The sequence below is a fragment of the Arachis stenosperma genome, chromosome 5, assembly GCF_014773155.1.
Source record: "Arachis stenosperma cultivar V10309 chromosome 5, arast.V10309.gnm1.PFL2, whole genome shotgun sequence".
NCBI lineage: Eukaryota > Viridiplantae > Streptophyta > Magnoliopsida > Fabales > Fabaceae > Arachis > Arachis stenosperma.
In genome coordinates this window covers 105,786,048-105,812,533 of record NC_080381.1, presented here as the reverse complement: position 1 = coordinate 105,812,533, position 26,486 = coordinate 105,786,048, and the positions used below count along the sequence as shown (strand labels likewise).

General features: G+C 37.1%; 1 protein-coding gene and 2 non-coding genes across 3 annotated transcripts; 2 read left to right on the top strand and 1 right to left on the bottom strand.

Moving 5' to 3' along the window:
- Nucleotides 1-431: 431 nt before the first annotated feature.
- On the top strand, nucleotides 432-539 carry LOC130984288 (small nucleolar RNA R71). Its single transcript, XR_009088231.1, has one exon. It is a non-coding gene; the product is annotated as a small nucleolar RNA R71 (small nucleolar RNA).
- A 14,529-nt stretch (nucleotides 540-15,068) lies between these two features.
- LOC130981026 (protein ANTAGONIST OF LIKE HETEROCHROMATIN PROTEIN 1-like) lies at nucleotides 15,069-15,753 on the top strand. The gene is made up of 2 exons (XM_057904665.1): nucleotides 15,069-15,201; nucleotides 15,296-15,753. Exons 1-2 carry the CDS (start codon nucleotides 15,069-15,071, stop codon nucleotides 15,751-15,753), a joined length of 591 nt encoding a protein of 196 aa, XP_057760648.1.
- Nucleotides 15,754-25,243: 9,490 nt separating this feature from the next.
- Nucleotides 25,244-25,351, bottom strand: LOC130932277 (small nucleolar RNA R71). The gene has a single exon (XR_009067434.1). It is a non-coding gene; the product is annotated as a small nucleolar RNA R71 (small nucleolar RNA).
- Between the last annotated feature and the right edge of the window lie 1,135 nt (nucleotides 25,352-26,486).

Sequence of the window (26,486 nt, the reverse complement as noted above, 5' to 3'; positions counted from 1 at the left end):
TGATTTCTCCATGAAGAATTATAGGTGTTTCCATAGGGTTCTCCTAGGTAATTCACCTCTTCCATTGAAGGGTTCTCAGGATCATAAGCTTCTTCCTCAGATGAAGCTTCCTTAGTACTGCCAGGTGCATTTTGCATTCCAGACAGACTTTGAGAAATCAAATTGACTTGTTGAGTCAATATCTTGTTTTGAGCCAGTATGGCATTCAGAGTGTCAATCTCAAGAACTCCTTTCTTCTGACTAGTCCCACTGTTCACACGATTCCTTTCAGAAGTGTACATGAATTGGTTATTTGCAACCATTTCAATCAGCTCTTGAGCTTCTGTAGGCGTCTTCTTCAAATGAAGAGATCCTCCAGCAGAGCTATCCAAAGACATCTTGGATAGTTCAGAGAGACCATCATAGAAAATACCTATGATGCTCCATTCAGAAAGCATGTCTGAGGGACATCTTCTGATTAATTGTTTGTATCTTTCCCAAGCTTCATAGAGGGATTCTCCATCCTTCTGTCTGAAGGTTTGGACTTCCACTCTAAGCTTACTCCATCTTTGAGGTGGAAAGAACTTTGCCAAGAAGGCATTGACTAGCTTTTCCCAAGAGTCCAGGCTTTCTTTAGGTTGAGAATCCAACCATATTCTAGCTCTGTCTCTTACAGCAAAAGGGAATAGCATCAGTCTATAGACCTCAGGGTCAACCCCATTAGTCTTGACTGTGTCACAGATTTGCAAGAATTCAGCTAAGAACTGATGAGGATCTTCCATTGGAAGTCCATGGAACTTGCAATTCTGTTGCATTAGAGAAACTAATTGAGGCTTAAGCTCAAAGTTGTTTGCTCCAATGGCAGGGATAGAGATGCTTCTCCCATAGAAATCAGGAGTAGGTGCAGTGAAGTCACGCAGCACCTTCCTTGCATTGTTGGCATTGTTGTTGTTTTCGGCTGCCATGGGTTCTTCTTCCTTGAAGAATTCGGTCAGGTCCTCAACAGAGAGTTGTGCTTTAGCTTCTCTTAGCTTTCGCTTCAAGGTTCTCTCAGGTTCAGGGTCAGCTTCAACAAGAATGCCTTTGTCTTTGTTCCTGCTCATAAGAAAGAGAAGAGAACAAGAAAATGTGGAATCCTCTATGTCACAGTATAGAGATTCCTTGAAGTGTCAGAGAAAAAGAAAAATAGAAGAAAGAAGGTAGAAGAATTCGAACTTGATGAGATAGAGTTCGAATTGTGCATTAAGAAGGAGCAGTACTCCATAAATAGAAGGATGTGAGAGAGAGGGAAGAGGATTTTCGAAAATTCAATTAAAAAGATTTTGAAAACATTTTGAAAAACACTTAATTGATTTTTGAAAATAAAAGTAAGAAAGAAATCAAGTAATTTTTGAAAAAGGATTTGAAATTAGAAGTTAAAAAGATTTGATTGAAAACTATTTTGAAAAAGATGTGGTTGAGAAGATATGATTGGTTTAAAAAAATGTGATTGAGAAGATATGATTTGAAAACAATTTTAAAAGATATGTTTTGAAAATTAGTGACTTGCCTAACAAGAAAAGATATGATTCAAACATTAAACCTTTCTCAACAGAAAAGGTAACAAATTTGAGATGTTCAATCAAATCATTAATTGTTAGGAAGTATCTAAAAAAAGAAAGAAATTGATTTTGAAAACATTTGATTGAAAAGATATGATTTGAAAAAGATTTGATTTTGAAAAACTTTGAAAACTTGAAAAAAATTTGATTTTGAAAACAAAATCTTCCCCCTAGCACCATCCTGGCGTTAAACGCCCAGAATGGTATACATTCTGGCGTTTAACGCCCAAAATGCTACCTCTTTGGGCGTTAAACGCCCAACCAGGTACCCTGGCTAGCGTTTAAACGCCAGTCTGTCTTCTTCACTGGGCATTTTTGAATGCTCAGTTTTTCTGTATAATTCCTCTGCAGTATGTTCTGAATCTTCAATTTTTTGTATCATTGACTTGAAAAGACACAAATTAAAAATATTTTCAGATTTTTAATAATCAAAATGCAACAAGAGTCAAATAACTATGCATGCAAGACACCAAACTTAACAGTTTGTATACTACTGACACTATATGAGACACATAAACTCTCAAGCCAAAAGAATTCAAAGATCAGAGTAAGAAATCATCAAGAATTACTTGAAGATCTTTAAGACACATGAATGAAAGCATGCAATTGACACCAAACTTAAGATGAGACACTAGACTTAAGCAAGAAACATCAAATATTTTTGGTTTTTTTTTGATTTTGTGATTTTTTTTTGTGTTTTTCGAAAACTAAGTGGAAAAAGATATCAAAATTCTTAATGAGAATTCCAGGAATCAGTGCAATGCTAGTCTAAGACTCTGGTCCAGGAATTAGACATGGCTTCACAGCCAGCCAAGCTTTCAAAGAAAGCTTCGGTCCAAAACACTAGACATGACCAAAGGTCAGCCAAGCCTTAGCAGATCACTGCTCCAAAAGCAAGATTGATGAAAATCAACAAGCTCTTGTGGTGATTAGTTGAAACCTCGGTCCAATCAGATTAGACATGGCTTCTCAGCCAGCCAGATTTCAACAAATCATCATGAAACTTTAGAATTCATCTTCAAGAATTTCGAAAAAAAAAATACCTAATCTAAGCAACAAGATGAACCGTCAGTTGTCCAAACTAGAACAATCCCTGGCATTGTTACCAAAAGCTTGCTCAGAACTTGAACAATCCCCGGCAACGGCGCCAAAAACTTGGTGCTATTGCCGGATCTTGGCACTGATGTTACCAAAAGCTTGCTCAAAACTTGAACAATCCCCGGCAACGGCGCCAAAAACTTGGTGCGCAAAATTGTGAACAATACTTTTTCACAACTCTCATAATCCCCGGTAATGGCTCCACAAACGTGGTAGCTCAATACCATGGCATTACACAACTTCGCACAACTAACCAGCAAGTGCACTGGGTCGTCCAAGTAATACCTTACGTGAGTAAGGGTCGATCCCACGGAGATTGTTAGTATTGAAGCAAGCTATGGTCATCTTGTAAATCTTAGTCAGGTAAACTCAGATGTGTATGATGATGAACGAAAATAACATAAAGATAAAGATAGTGATACTTATGTAATTCATTGGTAGGAACTTCAGATAAGCGCATGAAGATGCCTTCCCTTCTGTCTCTCTGCTTTCCTACTGCCTTCATCCAATCCTTCTTACTCCTTTCCATGGCAAGCTCATGTAGGGTTTCACTGTTGTCAGCAGCTACCTCCCATCCTCTCAGTGAAAGCGATTGCATATGTCCTGTCACGGCATAGCGGAATTCAGCTGTCGGTTCTCGGTCAGGCCGAAATAATATCCATTGATACTTTTGCGTCTGTCACTAACGCCCTAGCCTGCTAGGAGTTTGAAGCACGTCACAGTCATTCAATCATTGAATCCTACTCAGAATACCACAGACAAGGTTAGACCTTCCGGATTCTCTTGAATGCTGCCATCAGTTCTCGCCTATACCACGAAGACTCTGATCTCACGGAATGGTTGGCTCGTTTGTCAGGCGAGCACTCGGTTGTCAGGCGATCAACCATGCATCGTGCAATCAGGAATCCAAGAGATATTCACTAAGCCTCAGATGCTTGTAGAACAAGAATGGTTGTCAGTCACCTTGTTCATGAGTGAGAATGGTGATGGGCGTCAATCATCACCTTCATCATGTTGAAGAACAAGTGATATCTTGGACAAAGAACAAGCGGAATTGAATAGAAGAACAATAGTAATTGCATTAATACTCGAGGTACAGCAGAGCTCCACACCTTAATCTATGGTGTGTAGAAACTCCACCGTTGAAAATACATAAGAACAAGGTCTAGGCATGGCCGAATGGCCAGCCTCCCAAAGTGATCAAAAGATCTCAAGAAAAAGGTTCCAAAGATCCAAAGATGCTTAATACAATAGTAAAAGGTCCTACTTATAGAAAACTAGTAGCCTAAGGTGTACAGAAATGAGTAAATGACATAAAAATCCACTTCCGGGCCCACTTGGTGTGTGCTTGGGCTGAGCAATGAAGTATTTTTCGTGTAGAGACTCTTCTTGGAGTTAAACGCCAGCTTTGGTGCCAGTTTGGGCGTTTAACTCCCATTTGGGTGCCAGTTCCAGCGTTTAACGCTGGGATTTCTTGAGGTGACTTTGAACGCCGGTTTGGGCCATCAAATCTTGGGAAAAGTATGAACTATCATATATTGCTGGAAAGCCCAGGATGTCTACTTTCCAACGCCGTTGAGAGCGCGCTAATTGGGCTTCTGTAGCTCCAGAAAATCCACTTCGAGTGCAGGGAGGTCAGAATCCAACAGCATCTGCAGTCCTTTTCAGTCTCTGAATCAGATTTTTGCTCAGGTCCCTCAATTTCAGCCAGAAAATACCTGAAATCACAGAAAAACACACAAACTCATAGTAAAGTCCAGAAAAGTGAATTTTAACTAAAAACTAATAAAAATATACTAAAAACTAACTAAAAGATACTAAAAACATACTAAAAACAATGCCAAAAAGTGTACAAATTATCCGCTCATCAGGTAGCTCCTGCATTTTTTAGTCCAAAAGGCATGACGATGTAGCAGTAGTTTGCTTTTGGAGTTAAGAACGAGGTTTTTACTTGGTCGGGTGGCTACATCGGGATTTGATTGTATCCCGAATGCGTCCATAAATGAGAGGTATTTATATCCGAAGGAGGCATCTACCAAAGTGTCGATACTTGGGAGTGGATAAGGATCTTTTCGGCAGGCTTTGTTGAGATCAGTGTAGTCGGTGCACATCCGCCACTTCCTATTTGATTTTTTCACCAAGACAATGTTGGCTAACCATAGTGGGTACGTGACTTCTCTTATGAATCCTGCCTCCAGTAGGGCTTGTACCTGCTCTTTCACAGCTTGGGATCGTTCTGGCCCGAGCTTTTTACGTTTCTGTTGTACTGGCCGAGATCCTAGGTAGATTGCTAGCTTGTGGCATATTAACTTGGGGATCTAGGCCTGGCATGTCTGCGGCCTTCCATGCAAAGAGGTCAACGTTATCTCGCAAGAATTGTACGAGTCATTCTTTTATGTCTCCTTTTAGGATTGTACCGATATTGGTTGTTTGGTCCAGGATATCTCCGATCTGGACTTTTTCTACCTCAGCTTCGGGTTGTGGGCGGAGTTCTTCCCGCCTCTGAGCTCCACCGAGTTCGATGGTGTGGAATTCTTCTCCTCTGTCTCTAAGGTTTAAACTTTCGTTGTAGCAGCGGCGCGCCGTCTTCTGGACTGCTTTTATTGTAGCTATTCCTTCTGCAGTTGGAAACTTCATGCATAGATGTGGAGTCGAGACTACTGCGCCGAGCTGATACAATGTTGTCCGACCTATTAAGGCATTGTAGGCTGAGCTTACATCGACCACAATGTAGTCTATTTTGAGTGTTCTTGACTGGTTTTCTTTTCCTAAGGTCGTGTGTAGTGAGACGTATCCAAGTGGTTGAACCGTGGTGTCTTCCAGTCCGAATAGGCTGTTCGGATATGCTCTGAGTTCTTTTTCTTCTAGGCCGAGTTTGTCGAAGGCAGTTTTGAATAATATGTCGGCGGAGCTTCCTTGGTCTATCAGTGTGCGGTGGAGATTTGCGTTTGCCAATATGATGGTGATGACCATAGGATCGTCGTGTCCTGGGATAATGCCAGATGCATCCTCTTTGGTAAAAATAATTGTGGGGATGTCGGGTGTTTCTTCTCTTCCCTCAACATGATATACTTCTTTGAGATATCTTTTGCAAGATGATTTGGAGATCCCGCCTCCCGCAAATCCTCCGTGTATCATGTGGACGTGTCTCTCGGGTGTACGGGGTGGTCGTTCTGCTTGTCCGACATCTTCGTCCCTTCTTCTTTTTCTGGGATCGTCTGCTCGGCTCGCCAATTACCGATCTAATTTTCCTTCTCTTACCAGTCTTTCTATGATATTTTTTAAGTCGAAATATTTGTTGGTAGAATGTCCGTAGATTCGATGATATTCACAATATTCTGCCCGGTTTTCTCCTCCTTTTTTGCTTTTGAGTGGTCGAGCTGGGGGTATCTTTTCAGTATGGCATACTTCTCTGTAGACATCCACAAGGGATACTCGAAGTGGGGTATAATTGTTGTATTTTTTTTATCTTTTCCCCATGTCGATCTTCTTTTTTCTTGGATTCTTTGTCCTTATCTCGGGAGGAGTAGGAGAATCCGGATTTTGAGGTCTCTCCTAGTCGAGCATTTTCCTCCATGTTGATATACTTCTCTGCTCGTTCTTGTACCTTATTTAGAGATGTGGGATACTTTTTCAATATGGATTGGCTAAAAGACCCTTCTCATATGCCATTGATGATGCCCATGATGGCCGCTTCCATGGGTAGACTTTGTATGTCTAGACATGCCTTGTTGAATCTTTTCATGTAGCTGCGAAGACTTTCTCGATCTCCTTGTTTGATTCCTAATAGACTTGGGGTGTGCTTGGTTTTGTCTTTTTGGATAGAGAATCTGGCTAGAAACTTCTTGGCTAGGTCGTCGAAGCTTGAGATGGACCTGGGGGTAGATTGTCGAACCACTTAATTGCCGTTTTTGTTAAGGTAGTCGGGAAGGCTTTGCAGCAGATTGCGCTGAGGCGTCAGTGAGGTACATTCGACTTCTGAAATTACTGAGGTGGTGGCTGGGATCTGCCGTGCCATCATATAAGGCCATATCCGGGAGTTTAAAGTCTTTTGGGATTTTGGTCTTCATTATCTCCTTGGTGAATGGATCTTGGTCCTTGTGGGAGTTGTCCTCGTGGGTGGAACGAGTCGCTTTGGTTTTGAGATCGGCTTCGAATTTTAGGAGTTTGTCCTCCAATTCCCCGCGTCGCCTTATCTCCATTTGTAAGTCCTTCCCAGCTTCTCGCTGATGTTGGGTTTCTTTCTCGAGTTGTTTTAAACGATCTTGAAGTGTCTCAAGGGCTCCTGAGTTTGGTGAATTTTTGTCTTCGTTAGGTTGCGGGGTATTCTTTGGTGTAGTGTCCGCATTTTTGTGCGGCGTTCTGTCTTCTAGACTCGAATCGTGGTCGTTGTCATGGTCGTCCGCCATGATGATGGGATGACTTCTAGGTTCCCCGGCAACGGCGCTAATGTTCTGAGGGTTACCTGAAACTGTTGGTCGATCTCGGATGAGATCTTCTATACTGATCGGAGATGACGTGTCCGGCTTGGGCGTGGCGGTCAGAACTGTCGTGTCCGACCTGTTGGACTGGCAATGCTGCTGATCCCTCGTCACCGGTGGGTGGTGGTACCTGCAAGGGACTCCAATGCTTAAGTTAGCAAGGGTATTAAGCAGGTTTTTAGTAGAATCAGAGTATGAGTTATACCTGGGTGATCCAGTGTATTTATAATGGTGTAGAGTGACCTTTTCAGATAAGATAAGTTAGTTATCTTATCTTATCTTATCTTATCTTCATGGGAACCGCTCTTTTCTCTCTAGGCTTGGGCTGCCTTTGGATTTGGGTCGTGTTCCTCTATTTGGGCCCTTTATCGGGCTTCCTTGGCATTTTGGCCGAGCTCTTTGAGAAGAGGTTGGGTAGTTTGACCTGAAGAGGTCGGTCGTCTCGTTGCTAATCATCCCGGGTCGGACAACTTGACCCAGGGTATGAACAGCTGGTATGGCTCTATTCGCAGCTTCTTCTTACCCATTGGCTTGGGGGTGTCCTACCAACGTGAACAAGTACTTGATCTTGAGACTGGCCACCAGGCTTCTAAAGGCTGAGTTGGTGAACTGAGTTCTATTGTCCGTAGTGATGGAATGTTAAACTCCAAACTAGGTGACAATGTTCTTGTAAAGGAATTTCTGACTTCTTTAAGCTACGAGGGTTACCAAAGCCTCGATCCACTTAGTGAAATAATCAATACCCACTATGAGGTACTTTACTTGTCCAGGGGCTTGTGAAAATGAACCGAGGAGATCTAAGCCCTATTTTGCAAATGGCTAAGGTGAAGTGACATTAATGAGTTCTTTTAGAGGCGCTACATGGAAGTTGGCATGCTTTTGACAAGGTGGACACTTTTTAACAAAGTCGGCCACTTCCTTTTGGAAGGTCGGTCAAAAGAAGCCAGCTCGAATCACTTTCTTGGCTAGTGATTATGCTCCTAAGTGATTCTCACATATGCCATTATGAACTTCTTCTAAGACCTCCTTAGTCTTGGAGGTTGGGACACACTTCAATAGAGGTGCAGATACTCCTCTTTTGTAAAGAACATTGTGGACCAGGGTATAATTTTGCGCTTCTCTTATGAGCCTTCTTGCTTCCTTTCTTCTCTAAGAATGACGTCGAATTTAAGATATTTGGCTACGGAGGTCAACCATCCTAGGCTTTGATTGGATATGGTCATTATGTCCGACCTGTCATCTTCCTTTACTACTGGTGGTGTATGGAAAGTTTCCTGGATCAGGCTTCTATTATTGCCCTCTGACTTGGTCCTAGCTAATTTAGAGAGGGCATTGGCTTGGATATTAGGTTCCTAAGCTATATGTCAGGCCTCTCTTTCAGAGAACTGAGCTAATTGTTCTCGTGCTTCTTTTAGGTACTTCTTCATGTTGGGATCTTTAGCTTTATAAGTCCCGTTTACTTGGGAGGTGATCACTTGAGAGTCACTAAACACGATCAATTTTTCTGCCCCGACTTCTTTAACCAGCCTTAAGCCAACAAGTAAGGCTTCATATTTTGCTTAATTGTTAGAAGTAGGAAACTTGAACTTTAATGATAGTTCAATACGAGTTCCTTCTTCATTTTCCTTGCTTCCTTTTTCCTGGGTCTTCTGACCTTTCAGCGAGGTATCTTTCTAGCCAATCTTTTCTGGTAAACTCTTCAATAACATTTTTCATATCATAACAATCATTGGTAGAATGCCCATATAGTTTGTGATACTCGCAAAATTCCGTTTGACTTCCAATTTTTTTTGTGCTTAATAGGATGGGGAGGTGGAAGTTTTTCAGTGTGATGGATCTCCCTGTAGATATCAACAAGAGAAACTCGGAGTGGGGTATAATTGTGGTACCTCTTATGCTTTTTCGAGCTGTATTCCTCTTTTTTCTTTATGTCCACCTTGTCCTTATCCCGAGCTTGGAAGGGAGGGTTTGGTCTTGGTACTGGATCTCTAAGTCGGGAGTTCTCTTCTATACTTCTCGGCCCACTCTTGTACTTCATATAAAGAAGTTGGGTGCCGCTTTGATATGGATTGAGAGAATAAACCTTCTCTAAGGCCATTAACCAACCCCATTATTACTGCTTCAGGAGGCAAATTCTGTATTTATAAGCAAGTTTTATTGAACCTTTCCATATAAGCACGAAGATTTTCTTTGACTTCTTGTTTTACCCTTAAGAGGCTTGGAGTATGCTTGACTTTGTCCTTTTGAATTGAAAATTGGGTAAGAAACTTCCTTACCAGGTCATTAAAACAAGTCATCGACCTGGGTGGTAAGCTATCGAACTATTTCATTGCTGCTTTGGTTAATGTTGCCGGAAAAGCCTTGCAACGAGTCGTATTGGACGCGTCGGCTAGATATATCCTACTTTTAAAATTACTGAGGTGATGTCCTGCGTCGGTTGTGCCATCATAAAGATCTATGTCGGAAACCCTAACCCACATGATCTCTTCTATGAATGGATCTTCTCTCCCAAAAGGGCTTTCTTCCCGTTCAGCATTGTTGGTCCGATTTCGTAGATCAGCTTCTAATTATAGAAGCTTTTCCTTGAGTTTCCTTTTGCGTCGTACCTCCCTTCGCAGATTTCTTTCAGCTTATCTTTTTCACTCGATCTCTTGTTCGAGTTGCTCAAACTGGCCTTGATATCCGTGTACGAGTCCTATGATCTCAGTTGGGTGTGGGGCTCTTCGTTCTCAGGTGGATGCACTTCTGACTGTAGTTGTGGGGTGTGAGGATTTTGTCATGTTCTTCCCCACTAGGATTACTTGCTCCTTCTTGTCGTCGGGGTATCACAAGGGTTTGGTCGTCGTTATGAAGCACTGTTTCAGACTTAGATGCAATGTGTCCATCTTCAAATTGTTCGTCTGCCATGGAGGGGTGTAGACTTCTAAGTCCCCAGTAATGATGCTAATGTTCCGAGGGTCACCTAAAATTGGGATGTGTTTGGTCCTGAACATCAAGTCCAAGCTCCCTCTGTGGCAGCGTCCAACTTGTATTGGAGCTAAGGTGTTGTCGTTCGAATTCTTCATGAAGAGGTAGGGGATGGTACCTGCAAGAGACTTTGATGCTTATGTTAGCAAAGGTTTTAGGCAGGTTTTTAGTAGGTTGGGTTCTAAATATACTTGAGGGTGTCAGTGTATTTATAGTAGAATAGATAACCACCTTTTAGAGTAGTTCCACCTTTGATGGTGGATGGCCATTTCCTTTTGATAAGGAAGTTGTTTAGATCTCCTTCTATATGGGTAAGAGATATCTTAGGAATTAGTTACTTATTTAAATAAATAGGACTTTGTACAATTGTCGTTGCACCCGGCCTTTATGAGGTCGGGTAGGTGCAGAGGAGGGCTAATCTCTTGTGTGAGCCTTTATTCTTTTTGGACCTAACTTTACTTTGGACCAGAGTATAAACAAATTTATATAATAAAAGTGTAATACTCTATCAATATAAAATGTCAACCTATGTTATTTCAAATATTTTTTAATAAAGTAATAACTATTAGAATAATTAAAAGTAAAATAACTATATTTATCATTGCCGAAAAATTAATTGTTTTTAGGAATACTAAATATATATTTTTATATGGTGAAATAATTTTGGTATATATATATATATATATTCTCAGTGACTAAATATAGCATGATTGATTTCTGTAAATACATGTATAATAACTAGTATATTTATTCTCTCTTTTAGTATTATATTAGCCGTTTAGAAACATTATTGTATCCAATTAAATAAAAATTCTGGCTACAAAGAGAATAAAGATTAATATTATCACGATATTTCAAATAGATAAATACTTTGCAATTTTTTTTCTGGTATTAATATTTTGAAACTTTTATTTGATTAAAATATCCCAAGTTGAAAAATATGAATAGGAAAAAAAAAACAATTTAAAGTTGAGAGCGTATTTTTATTTTTAAAGGATACTTTCATTAGTCACCAAAAAAAAAGGATACTTTCATCATTAGCCTCATTTTGATTCTAATCATTTATGCTTCTATTTTTTTCCGGTTTTACAGTTTCTTTTGATATGGTCTTCTTCGTTACAACAGTAACGTCTGAACTTTCTTCTTGTTTGGAATTACAATTTATCTTTCAGCATTCTAGATCTCCCTCTACTTTGACTTATGCCCTGCTTCCAGTAACAAAGGTTTGGTAATTATTGGCTCCCGAATCACGTCTCCCGACTTCGTCGTTAAACACACTATCTTTTACTTGGACTAAAATTTTTTCAGTCGAAATAGAATTGCTTAGTGACACCAGATCAACAGTGCTATGCAATAGATCTTTCATTTTTATAATTGCAAACGCATTATTTTGTTCAGTCTTTCCCTTGTGGAGATTCTTCAAATTCTTCTATAAAGCATAAGCATTAGTTTCTGTGGCCACATGGTAGACGCTAACATCCACCCCATTGCCTTATTAATCCAATGACTTTCTAATGCTACTTTTTCTAGGCATCATCATCCACCTCTTTCGGCTTTGTATCTCCTTTTTATGTAAGGTCATACAAATCACTGTAGTAAAGAAATTCCCTAATCTTCAACTTCTAAATGGAATAATTTGATGTTTTCAATTTGATCATGGTATCCATTATTTTATTGTCTTCCATAATTTATATAATATATCCAGGGTTGAACGAGCTATGATACTGCTGGTTGGACTTAGGGGTTGATTCTCAGTATAAATTAGGAGATGCCTATATACGATAATAGGCGCTAAAACGTACTTAAGAGAATAGAAACTGTCAAATACAACGACGCAGTAGAAAAATACGAACAATATCCATGAATGGTAACCCTCTAAATGAATAGTATCGTATAAACCAAATGACCAATAGTACCATGTAAGCATATAGTATAATACCGAAAAATTAGACTACCAAAAAACATAGTCTTCATCAATCTTTGTGTTTAAATTAAAATTATAGGCGAATTCAAATTTTCTTTTAAGTGTTCGAATAACATTTATTTTATGGAGACGACTTCGATAAAGGCACTAAAATATTTTTTTTTAAAGATATCTACATGTGTTATGGTATTATTGGACATTTTTATTAAACCGGTTAATAATTTATTTTTTAATAAACTAAAATAAAATCGGTTTATTATAGCAACAATAATAAACCCAATTTTCTGCACTATAATTATTAGACTGGATTTGATTTGATTGATTTACACAATCTAAACAAATTATGTTTAAATTTTTTGATAAAACGATAAATATATTCCTGACTTTTGTTTAATAGAAAAACAAAAAAAAATCTATAATCTAGTGGATTATGTAAATTGGTCGGTTTGACCGGATTTGATAACAATTAAATTTATTGTTATTGTTATAAAAAATCAGTTTTATTTTAATTTGTTAAGAAATTCAAAAATAACAGATTCATTAATACGTCCAATAATAATGTGACACATAAGTGTCTTTACAAAAAAGACGTTTTACGCGTCTTTATAAAAACATATTTTTTTAAAATACTCCACTAATAAATTACTTTCCTAAACCACATACGAATGGAGAAATCAAGGTCCACTGTGTTTTCTTCTTGCCTGGAATCAAAATAATAGTTCAAATTCTAAGTCTACACAAGTAGTGTTTTAAATCACTAATATTGAGAAAGTTTACGGGCCAATTATTTTATTAAAATTTGGTCTATACTTAATCATTAGAAAAAAAATAATTAATCCTACATCATTAGATGTCATTTCACACCATTAAAAATACTGATAATGACTAATTAATGACTATACATCACAAATTCTCCTGCTCCTAACACTCCTCATAGGTGCATGGCTTTTAGGAATTCATCATAAATCACAATATCACAATATCATCATATGGATTCTTTCACTCCTATCCTTTTTCATCTTTTCAACATTCTCTTACAAATGTCCCGTTCTCGATTTTCAAAGGAACAGAAACAGGGACAACAAGCTTTATCTCACTAATGTCTCAAACAAGCTTTCATCGTGTAACGCTTCCAATCCAAACTACATGCTGCCATTGGTCTGAAGTTGTTTGCAACAATGTACGCTTTCGTGTTGTTAAGCTTCACCTGAGTTCTTCATCACCTTCTATTTCTAACATAGGTGGTGAGGTAATCCGTTCTTTGGTTGTATTGAAGCATTTACAGCCTGTTTGGAATGCATCTGATTTGAAATCATAGATGAATTGAATTCTATTCCTTGCTTTGGAATAGAAAAAAAAAACATGAAGTTGAATTTTGGTGAGAATTTCAATTTTCATTTTACCCCATTTACAAATCAGACCTACTTTGGTCTGATTTCGAAATCAATTATCACTTAAATCTCACTTAAACTGTATAATATCAAAAATACCCCTGTCCAAATTATAATATTCCATAATCCCTTCACTTTTTTAAACCCTATTTTGCTTATTTGTTAGAGGATTGAAGCTGCACACCGTGAAGTCCTGTTCGTGTTTGTCAGGGTTGTTCACTACTTTCACCATTCTCTGACAAGGTGCAAGCTCTTTGTTGCAGTGCCGTGAAGCCTTCCTCTTCGAGCAACGCAAACTCTTCACTCTGTCAGTTGCTAGGAGCTGGAATTAGAGGTAGGGGAATGTTGATTACTTTGGCAAAAAATTGTTACCCATACTCTTGATTTGTGTATTTATTTTAATGTGCACAATCTGTTTGATGACATGTCTAATTTGATTTCTAGTTCCATAAATTGTCATGATTTTTTGGCTTGTTATTGCTGATGGTCATAATCTTCAACTTATGATTTTATTTTTAGCTCGCGGTTCTCATGTATAATTGGTTTTGTTGCTACTGTTTGGTGATTGTTATAGTGTGGTGTATTGTTTTATGTAAATCACAGGCTATTTCATTATAGATTATTTTGTTGCTCCCATGTTAAATTGGATAGGACTCAATTAAAGAACCGTTCTCGATGAAAGATATTTTGACACATGGATTACAAATTTGGATGGAATGGCTATTTTGTTTTGAGCTTTTTACTGTTAATTAATTTTCAAGGCTTTTGTATGGGTTTGTGATTGTGGTGTCATCCCTTTCATGCGATGGTTCTTTTGGGTATAAGAGGAAACTAAGTTTTTTTCTTTAAACATGTATCCTTTTCCTATCCAATGCAATGTCATTCCGTTTCTTTATTATCATCAACATACCGTTTCTTTATTACTTTGATATTATGTAGGTATCTAATATGATAGAATCTGAAATAAATGCAATTTTAGCCATAGTTACTTTTGCGGGCTATTTGGCTTGTATGCAATATATGATTTGGCAAATGTCTTGTATTGAAAGATCAATCACCCAATCTCAACGTCATAGTAGAGAACAAATACGTCGAGAATTGATTGCTCAATTAGAAACACATTATAACTCACGTTCTATAATACGTATGAGTTATGATGTTTTCACTAGATTAGTTGCAATACTTCGTCAACGAGGGCTTCTTAGAGATAACCAATATAGTATTGTTGAAGAGCAAGTGGCAAAATTTTACATATTTTAAGTGGTCATTCAAGTACTCGGGTAGAAGGTTTTTTCTTTCGTTAGTCTACTGAGACTATTAGTCGACATTTTCACCAAGTCCTTAGAGTTATAATAACCTTAGAGGATCAATTTTTAGTTCAAGTGAACGGCTCAACTGTCCCACCCGAAATATTCAATAGTGGAGAAAGATTTTATCCTTACTTCAAGGTATATTTTTTGTATAAATGTAAACTTTTTAATAAATTTTTGTACTAACACATGGTCGTAACTATTAATTTATGTTGAAACTTTAGAATTGTATTGGTTCTTTGGATGGAACACATATCCGAGTTAAGGTTCCTAAAGAAGATGTGTCAAGGTATAGAGGAAGAAAAGGTTTTCCTACCATGAATATATTGGCAGCTTGCATATTTGATTTGAAATTTACTTATGTTTTACCTGGGTGGGAGGGCTCCGCTTCAAATTCAAGAATTTTAGAAAATGCAATTCATAATGAAGATAATCTAAATATTCCTCAAGGTATTTTGTCATTTTTTCAAATATAAATTTGTTGTTATTGTATGTTTTTAAAAAGCTTATAATATTTACATATGTATTTTACAATTTGTTTTAGGTAAATTTTACCTAGCTGATGCTGGTTATATGTTGAGGTCGGGGTTAATCATTTCATATCGAAGTACTCGATATCATTTAAGCGAATATTCTCGACATCCTCCTGAAAATCCAAAAGAATTGTTTAACTTAAGACATTTTTCATTGCGCAATGCAATTGAAAGAGCTTTCGGTGTCTTGAAGAATAGATTTCCAATCCTGTCAGAGATGTCTAGATATAATATAGACAAAGTCAGTGAAATCATCATTTCTTGTTGTATTTTGCATAATTTCTTAATAGATTTTGATCCTGATGAAGAAATTATTGCACAAGTTGATAGAGATCTAATGAATAATGTACCTGAAGATAGAGCAAGTCGTAAAAACATTGCTAGAGGGGAAGATGGACGAAGGGGAGAGATTTTGAGGGATACTATAGCCGCAAAAATGTGGAATGATTATATTCATAGACAACATTAATTTCTTATTATTTTGTGTACGTGTGAACATTTTACCGGAAGAGCTTCGTCTTGAATGGTTGAGGGGAAAATGGATTTTGAGTTTTAGAAATTTGTGGCAATATTTTTAGATTTAAACTAATGTTTCTTTTTTATGTTATACTTAGTATGATGAAATCTCTACTATTTAGGCTTTTATGTTATGTTTAGCGTGATGGAAACTCAAAACTTCTATAAGGGTCATGTGAGGTTGATTTATTGATATGGATTATGAGTATTTTGTTTTAAATTAAACTTTGTTATGTTTATGGCTTATGAAGTTATCTCATTTTTAATTTTATTATTTTTTAACAAAAACATGATCATATCAAATGAGTGTCATAATCACACACAAATAAGATTATAGAAAAAAATAAAAATGTTATGAGATGTTGATTTTTTTTTAGAAATAATTTAAATTTCTCATTTTTGAAAAAATTTCACCTATCATGATTTCATGGGTGAGATGGATCTAATTGGTGAGGTTTTGTTAGACCAATTTTACTTATAAGTGATTTATATAATTATATTATCTAAATAATTGATAAATAAAATTATACTTAATATTTATTGAGGGGTAAAAATGTCTTAGAGAAATAATGTAATTCATCAATAAGTCATTCCAAACAATGGAATTCAATTCTATCTCATTAATGAGTTAGTTGTTCCAAATTATGGAATTGAATTCCATTTCTTTAGGAATTCATTTATTGATGGAATTGAATTCTAATTTCATCATTTAAAGGTGTCCAACAGGCTGTTAGAGTATTTAGACTTGAATCAAAATAATTTTCATGGTGAGATTCCAAGTTTTCTTTATGAAATCAAAAGCTTACCTTACCTCATTCTCTTAAATGCTGGAATTGGTAGAAAGATTCCTTATCAGATTGGAAAATTTTTCAATTTACTATATCTTGACCTCAAATATATTGTCCTTGGAACCATAACCTATTGCTGTTGTCTTCTCATATTCCACTTCTTCTTCTGTGTCTGCGAACTCTCTCTCTGTTCTCTCTTTCACTATCTGTTCTCTCTTTCTCTCTTCGTTCTCTCTTTCAGTGACGTCAAGTGGCGGCCTCCCATCGCCAGCAACACCCTTCCTTGCTCCTCCTCTTCTTCTTTTTCCTTCTTTTCGCCTTTCTGCCTCTTTCTCTTATTCTTTTTTTTCTCGTTGCGTGTGTAATAATAAGAGATGGCGAGAGTATGTGTGTGTGCCGGCTGTGAGAGGAGAGTGTGTTTCAATGTTGTAAGAACCGGATCGATTATCGAATCGGTCAAGTGATTGGTTTAATGGTTTAGTGATAATCGTGCTTGAACCAGTTTAATTAAATATAGAGTAAAATTATAAAAAATTCAATACATAATTTTAAAAAGTTAAATTCAATCATTTTTAAATTAATAAAATTCAAAATTTATCAATTTTACAAAATGAATTATCCATAATTTATCATTAAAAGATTATAAACAACTTCAAATATCAAAGTTTATAACTAAAAAAAATTCATCCAGTTATTCACCAAAACTTAATATAGCCGAATTCAATAGAGTAGAATTGAATTTATATATCAAAATTCAAAATACCAAAATTCAGAATTCTAAAATAGAACATGCATTAAATTTATTCAAAATTACAGAATGAGTAATTCATATACTTAACCAAATAAAAAAATTGAAAAATAGAACAAGAACTCAGAAGAAGAATTCTGCAACTCAAATTTGCTCTAAATTTTTCACTGAATAAAAATTTAATTGAAAAAACCAGAAACCCATAAACTCAAATCTTTAGTGAAAAGTGGAGTGCAAGGCCTAACAAGAAACATCATGCTGAAGCACACAGCAGGAATACCAATTATTATTGTTCTGTTGCAAGGACCAAGAATCCCAGTGGTTAACCATGCACAACTGTTGGTTGCAACAACCAGGAAAAACCGTAGCTGTAACACATGCAACATAACAATAATAATAAAGACCTAGATCAAGTATTGGAATTAATCTAAGATTACATGTTAATAATGAAATCAAGAAAAATATAAAAAGATTCTCCATTTAAGATACCAAGGAATATTCAGTGCGTTGCTACCTAACAAGTTTGACTTGAGTCCACAAAAAAATCTGAAAGAGAAAGAGAGTTACCAAGGCGTAGGGAAGAGAAGGAAGGGTGTGGCTAAGGGGGAGCCAGAGAAGGCCGTAGCCAATGAAAGAGAAGAGAGCACCGATGAAGAGAAGAAGCCATGGAAGGAAGTTGTTGGAAGCTGACGACCAACGCTTCAGTGACGGTGATGGTTTGGTGACGATGACAAGCCGACGACCAGATGACACCAACGCTTCGATGATGGTGACCGTGATGCTTCGATCTGCGATGGTGATGCTTCGACCAGCAACGGTGATGCTTCCTCTGGCGTTTGTTGGAAGTGACGGTGGCGTTTGTAGGGTTGAAGGTTAAAGAGAAGGTTAGGGTTGGGAGGTGACCAGGAGGGGTTCTTCGAAGAGGAAAGTGGGGCAACGTTATTTTACTTCAGCCTTTTTCTTTTTTTCTTTTTTTTTTCACGAGCGCCAAAACGACGCCATTTCGTGGTTTGGGGGGGAGGAGAATCGGCACTTGTTGAAACCCAGTCAGTTCGGCTTATTCGTCGGTTAATTGTTGGTTTGGCTGGTTTTTTCATCATTTTTTTATATAATGGTTTTATAGATAGATCGGACTAACTGACTGACCGGTTTTTAGTTTATCCTGTTGAATCGGCCGATCCGATCCCGTTTTTAGAACTTTGGTGTGTTTAGAAATCAAGGTTAGGATTAGGAAAAAGGGATGAGGGGGTAGTTTATGAATTTTAATAAAATTGAGGATAAAGTGATAATTTTTGGGCAAGAATAGTTCAATAAAAATCTATTTTGGCAATACAAAATATTTATTTATCAACTTACTAATTAATTTAAAATAACCACTAAGTTAAAAATAGAGATAATCTAATTAATTTTTTTTGTTCATTAAGTTAAACTATTAAAGTCCAAATCTCAATTATTCAAATTAAATCAAATAAATTCCTCGTTACTTTTCATTTACTATACCAAATTGGAGACCTCACCAATTTGATCCACTTTAGCCTTCACTCTTTTGGTTTCATAAATACTAAAAGACTCAATTGGCTTTCGAATCGTTCATTCTTTCAGTATATTCTTCAAATTCTTTCATAAAGTATAGCATTAGTTTCTTGGCCACATGATGGATATTGATATCCACTCAGCTGCTTTATTAATCCATAGTTTCCACTGCAACTTTTTTCATGCGTTATCATCCACCTCTTCCGGCTTTGTATCTCCTTTTTATATAAGATTACACAAATCCTTGTAGTAAAGTAATTCCTCAATCTTCAACTTTTAAATGGAGTAATTTGATACTGCAAATTTGATCATGGTATCCATTGTTGTATTGTCTTCCATAATTTATACAATATAATCCTAAGTCGAACGAGTTATGATACTGCTTGTTGGGCTCAGGGGTTGATTCTCAGTATAATTTAAGAGATTCATAAATGCAGTAATAAGTGCAAAAATGTACTTATGAAAATAAAGCCTACCAAATACCACAACGCCAAAGAAAAATATTAATAAAACTGTATCCATGAATAGTAGCAGTATATATAAATCGTATCGTATAGATCAATAGTACTCTATGAGCTTATAGTATAACACCAAAAAATTAGACTACCAGAAGAGTTAGCCTTCGTCGATCTTTATGTTTAAATTACAATCATAGGTTAACATAAATTTTAGGTATTTGAATACTCTACTAATAAGTTGCTTTCTTAAATCACATCAGAATGGAGAAATCAAGGTCCACCATGTTTTCTTCCTGCATGGGATCAAAATGATAGTTCAAATTCCAAGTCTACGCAGGTAATGTTAGGAACCACGCTATAAATAGGTGTATAGCTTTAAGGGATTCATCGTAAATCATAATATGACAATAACACAATATCATAATATGAATTCTTTCACTCGTATCCTTTTTCACCTTTTTAACATTCTCTCACTAATGTCACATTCTAGCATTTGCAAAGGAATAGAATCAGGGTCAACATCCTGCTTTCTGAGTGTGCACGAATGTTTTCTTTCATTTAAGCTTTTTCTCACCAACGTTTCAAACACGCTCTCTTCATGGAATGCTTCCAATCCAAACTACTACCACTAGTCTAAAGTTGTTTGCAGCAACGTAAGTTTTTCTATTCTTAAGCTCCACCTAAGCTCTTCATCACCATCTGTTTTTAATATAGGTGGTGAGGTAATATGTTCTTTGGTTGCATAAGGCGTTTAGAGTATTTACAGTTGAGTCAAAATAATTTTGAGATTCCAAACTTTCTTTGTGAAATCAAAAGCTTAACTTACCTTAACCTCTTAAATGCTGGAATTGGTGGGAAGATTCCTTATCATATTTGAAATCTTTTCAATTTACTCTAACTTTACTTCAAAAACATTGTCCTTTGGAACCATAAGCTGTCATCATCGCCTTCTCTCTCTCTCTCTCTCTCTCTCTCTCTCTCTCTCTCTCTCTCTCTCTCTCTCTCTCTCTCTCTCTCTCTCTCTCTCTCTCTCTCTCTCTCTCTCTCTCTCTCTCTCTCTCTCTCTCTCTCTCTCTCTCCGATGGCAAGCGGCTGCCTCTTATCGTTGGCAACACACTTCCTTTTTCCTCTTCTTTTTCTTCTTCTTTCTTTTTCTTCCCGTTCTCCCTTATTCACTTATCTTTTTCTTTTTTCTGAGTGCGTGTGTGAGAATGAGAGATAGTGAAAGTGTGTGGCAGTTGTGAGAGGTATAACGACTCAACTTTCAGTATTTTCGAATAAATACCAATCGTCAGGTGTTAATCATCGGTCGACATATAGGCTTTGGACCCTGTATAGTATTGTATAATATTGAGCATGTCGCACTCATAATATGCATTTGCGTGAATTAATTAGTAGTATGAATAGATAAGCAGTAATCAGAAGCACATGAATGATAAACATATAAAATAGCAACACTTATTCACGACCAAAGATAACTATAGATAGATTCTTTCAGTATATCATATATACATATGTACAAATACGGTACAGACAATTGAAAACATAAGAAATCTCATGTTCTAGCCCATTTAGGAAGCGCCTAGACTGGAACCTAATACTAGTAGAAAACAGCAAATGCCTATCCCTCAAAAAATGCTAATAACTAGAGGGAAAGATATTTTAGTCTCTATGGTGGCGTATAATTGCAAAAATCTTTCACTGTGTACTTCATGTACTTCGTAAACTGGGTAATAGGAGATGTGCGGTTTTGTGTTCATCTGGCATCATGTCGTCTCCATCTGTAGAGGGAAAGAAAAGGGAGAAAACATAAGGTTCCTAGTAGGGTACTATCTTAGGGAAGGAAATAGTCGGGTGTCGGTCCTAAGGTATCGTTCTAGCAAGTTGGATTGTCGTATAGTTCTAATTTTATCGGAGCAAATATTCTTTCTCCTCAGATAATCTCTTAACCCATTGGGGATTACAGTTTTTCTCTGAGGAACATTATAAGAAATATTTTCTAAGGAACTTTTATGCTCTTAGTTTGTGATAGCTCTAGTGCCTGGTCATCTACTCTTAGTCTTTTAAGCCTGTAGTCACAATTACCACTTTGACCTTATTATTTTATGAAATTTTATTTCTGCCCTTTTTACACTAAACTCCTTTTCAATATATTTTTTTAGGTTTCTAGTGATGTTTTTACTCATAATGTTAATGCTTTACTGATAAGCGGATAATTTATACGTTTTTTGGCATTGTTTTTAGTATGTTTTTAGTATGTTTTAGTTAGTTTTTATTATATTTTTATTAGTTTTTAGTTAAAATTTACTTTTCTGGACTTTACTATGAGTTTGTGTGTTTTTCTGTGATTTCAGGTATTTTCTGGTTGAAATTGAGGGACCTGAGCAAAAATCTGATTCAGAGGCTGAAAAGGACTGCAGATGCTGTTGGATTCTGACCTCCCTGCACTCGAAGTGGATTTTCTGGAGCTACAGAAGCCTAATTGGCGCGTTCTTAATTGCGTTGGAAAGTAGACATCCCGGGCTTTCCAGAAATGTATAATAGTTTATACTTTGCCCGAGATTTGATGGCCCAAACAGGCGTTCCAAGTCAGCTCAAGAATTCTGGCGTTTAACGCCGGAACTGGCACAAGAATGGGAGTTAAACGCCCAAACTGGCACAAAAGCTGGCGTTTAACTCCAAAAAAAGTCTCTACACATGAAAGCTTCAATGCTCAGCCCAAGCACACACCAAGTAGGCCCGGAAGTGGATTTTTATGTCATTTACTCATCTTTGTAAACCCTAAGCTACTAGTTCTCTACAAATAGGACCTTTTGCTATTGTATTTTCATCTTTGGATCTTTGGATCTCTGGATCACTTTAGATCTTTTGATCATCTTTGGACGTCTAGTTCTAAGATCATTTGGGACTGGCCTCACGGCCATGCCTAGACCTTGTTCTTATGTATTTTCAACAGTGGAGTTTCTACACACCATAGATTAAGGTGTGGAGCTCTGCTGTACCTCGAGTATTAATGCAATTACTATTGTTCTTCTATTCAATTTGGCTTATTCTTGTTCTAAGATATAATTTGTTCCTCAACTTGATGAATGTGATGATCCGTGACACTCGTCATCATTCTCACCTATGAACATGTGCCTGACAACCACCTCCGTTCTACCTTAGATTGAGTGGATATCTCTTGGATCCCTTAATCGGAATCTTCGTGGTATAAGCTAAAATCCATTGGTGGCCATTCTTGAGAATCCGGAAGGTCTAAACCTTGTCTGTGGTATTCTGAGTAGGATTCAGGGATTGAATGACTGTGACGAGCTTCAAACTCGCGATTGTGGGGCGTTAGTGACAGACGCAAAAGAATCACTGGATTCTATTCCGACATGATCGAGAACCAACAGATGAATAGTCGTGCTGTGACAGAGCACGTTGAACATTTTCACTGAGAGGACGGGACTGTAGCCACTGACAACGGTGATGCCCAACATACAGCTTGCCATGGAAAGGAGTAAGAAGGATTGGATGAAGACAGTAGGAAAGCAGAGAGACGGAAGGGACAAAGCATCTCCATACACTTATCTGAAATTCTCACCAATGAACTATATAAGTATCTCTATCCTTATTTTATGCTTTATTCATAAATCATCCATAACCATTTGAATCTGCCTGACTGAGATTTACAAGATGACCATAGCTTGCTTCATACCAACAATCTCTGTGGGATCGACCTTACTCGCGTAAGGTTTATTACTTGGACGACCCAGTGCACTTTCTGGTTAGTTGTGCGAAGTTGTGATAAAGAGTTGAGATTGCAATTGAGCGTACCATGTTGATGGCGCCATTGATGATCACAATTCCGCGCACCAAGTTTTTGGCGCCGTTGCCAGGGATTGTTTGAGTTTGGACAACTGACAGTTCATCTTGTTGCTTAGATTAGGTAATTTTTTTTTATCCTGTTCTTCAGAGTTCTTAAGAATGAATTCTAGAGTTTCAGATGATGTTTTCATCATCACCAAAGCTGATTGATTCTCATCAATTTAGCTCTTGAATGTAATGTCCTGCTGAAGCTTGGCTAGCCATGTCTAATCTTTTTTAGACTAAAGCTTTAGACTAACATTGCATGATTCCTGGAAATTCTTATTAAAAATTTAGATATCCTTTTTTTCTTTTCCACTCAATTTTCGAAAAATCCAAAAAAATTATAAAATCTTAAAACCAAAAATAATTTTATGTTTTTTGTTTGAGTCTAGTGTCTAAATTTTAAGTTTGGTGTCAATTGCATGTCTTTATTCTTCTAATTTTCGAAAATTACATGCATCATGTTCTTCATTGATATTCAAGTTGTTCTTGATGATTTCCTTGCTCTGATCTTTAAATTCTCTTGTCTTGAGTGTTTTGTTGTTTCTCATATGCATTCTCAATTTGTTAGTGTCAATAGTATACAAACTTCTAAGTTTGGTGTCTTGCATGCATTGTTTATTTGATCTTAGTTTCATTTTGATTATTCCTCATCATTAAAAATTCAAAAAAAAAATTAATTTGTGTCTTTTCAAGTCAATAATATAGAGAATTGAAGATTCAGAACATACAGCAGAGGAATTACACAGAAAAAGCTGGGCATTCAAAACGCCCAGTGAGGAAGGAAAACTGGCGTTTAAACGCTAGCCAGGGTACCTGGCTGGGCGTTTAATGCCCAAAAAGGTAGAGTTTTGGGCGTTAAACACCAGAATGGATACCATTCTGGGCGTTTAATGCCAGGATGGCACAAGAAGGAAGATTTTGTTTTTAATTCAGATTTTTTTCAAATCTCCATAATTTTTTAAAATCAAATCTTTTTCAAATCATATCTTTTCAATCATATATTTTCAAAGTCAATTTCTTTCCATTTTCAAAAATACTTGCTAACAATTAATGATTTGATTTAGACATTTCAAGTATGTTGCCTTTTCTGTTGAGAAAGGTTTAATGTCTGAATCATATCTTTTAAATTTCTTGTTAGCCAAGTGATTAATTTTAAAAATCATATCTTTTTAAAACCATAACTTTTCAATCATATCTTTTTTATTTCTACTTTCAAAAATCTTTTTTCAAAAATCACTTTATTTCTTTCCCAACTTTAATTTTCGAAAATCATTCTTTAATTTTTCAAAAGTTCTTCAAAATCTTTTAATTTATTTTCAAAAAATTCTTCCCCTCTTTTCACATCCTTCTATTTATGGACTAACACTCCTCCTCAATGCACAATTCGAACTCTATCCCTCTTGATAAGTTTGAATTCTTCTACCTCCTCCTTCTATTCTTCTTTTCCTCTGACACCTCAAGGAATCTCTATCCTGTGACATAGAGGATTCCATACTTTCTTGTTCTCTTCTCTTTCATATGAGCAGGAGCAAGGACAAAAGCATTCTTGTTGAGGCTGATCCTGAACCTGAAAGGACCTTAAAGCGGAAGCTAAGAGAAGCTAAAGCACTACTCTCTGGAGAGGACTTAACAGAAATCTTCAAACAAGAAGAAGACATGGCAGCCAAAAACAACAACAATGCCAACAATGTAAGGAAGGTGCTGGGTGACTTTACTACACCTACTCCTGACTTTTGTGGGAGAAGCATCTCTATCCCTGCCATTGGAGCAAACAACTTTGAGCTTAAGCCTCAATTAGTTTCTCTAATGCAATAGAATTGCAAGTTCCATGGACTTCCATTGTAAGATCCACATCAGTTTTTAGCTGAATTCTTGCAAATCTGTGACACTGTTAAGACTAATGGGGTTGACCCTGAGGTCTACAGACTTATGCTATTCCCTTTTGCTGTAAGAGACATAGCTAGGATACGGTTGGACTCACAACCTAAAGAAAGCCTGAACTCTTGGGAAAAGCTAGTCAATGCCTTCTTGGCAAAGTTCTTTCCACCTCAAAAATTAAGTAAGCTTAGAGTGGAAGTCCAAACCTTCAGACAGAAGGAAGGTGAATCCCTCTATGAAGCTTGGGAAAGATACAAACAATTGATCAGAAAATGTCCTTCTGACATGCTTTCTAAATGGAGCATCATAGGTATCTTCTATGATGGTCTGTCTAAACTGTCCAAGATGTCATTGGACAGCTCTGCTGAAGGATCTCTTCATCTGAAGAAGATGCCTGCAGAAGCTCAAGAACTCATTGAAATGGTTGCAAATAACCAATTCATGTACACTTCTGAAAGGAATCCTGTGAACAATGGGACGAATCAGATGAAAGGAGTTCTTGAGATTGATACTCTGAATGCCATATTGGCTCAGAACAAAATATTGACTCAACAAGTCAATATGATTTTTCAAAGTCTATCTGGAATGCAAGCTGCACCAGGCAGTACTAAGGACGCTTCATCTGAAGAAGAAGCTTATGATCCTGAGAACCCTTCAATGGAAGAGGTGAATTACATGGGAGAACCCTATGGAAACACCTATAGTCCTTCATGGAGAAATCATCAAAATCTCTCATGGAAGGATCAACAGAGACCTCAACAAGGTTTCAACAACAATAATAGTGGAAGAAACAGGTTTAGCAATGGCAAGCCTTTTCCATCATCTTCTCAGCAACAGATAGAGAATTCTAAGCAGAGCCACTCTAACTTAGCAACCATGGTCTCTGATCTAATCAAAATCACTCAAAGTTTTATGACTGAAACAAGGTCCTCCATTAGAAACTTGGAGGCACAAGTGGGTCAGCTGAGTAAGAAAATTACTGAACTCCCTCCTAGTACTCTTCCAAGCAATACAGAAAAGAATCCAAAAGGAGAGTATAAGGCCATCAACATGGCTGAATTTGGAGAGGAGAAAGAGGCAGTGAGCGCCACTGAGGAAGACCTTAATGGACGTCCACTGGCCTCTAATGAGTTCTCTAATGAGGAACCATGGGAATTTGAGGCTCACACTGAGACCATAGAGATTCCATTGGATTTACTTCTGCCATTCATGAGCTCTGGTTAGTATTTTTCCTCTGAAGAGGATGAAGATGTTACTGAAGAGCAAGTTGCTAAGTACCTTGGAGCAATCATAAAGCTAAATGACAAGTTATTTGGTAATGAGACTTGGGAGAACGAACCTCCTTTGCTCACCAAAGAACTGGATGACTTGACTAGGCAGAGATTACCTCAAAAGAGACAGGACCCTGGGAAGTTCTCAATACCTT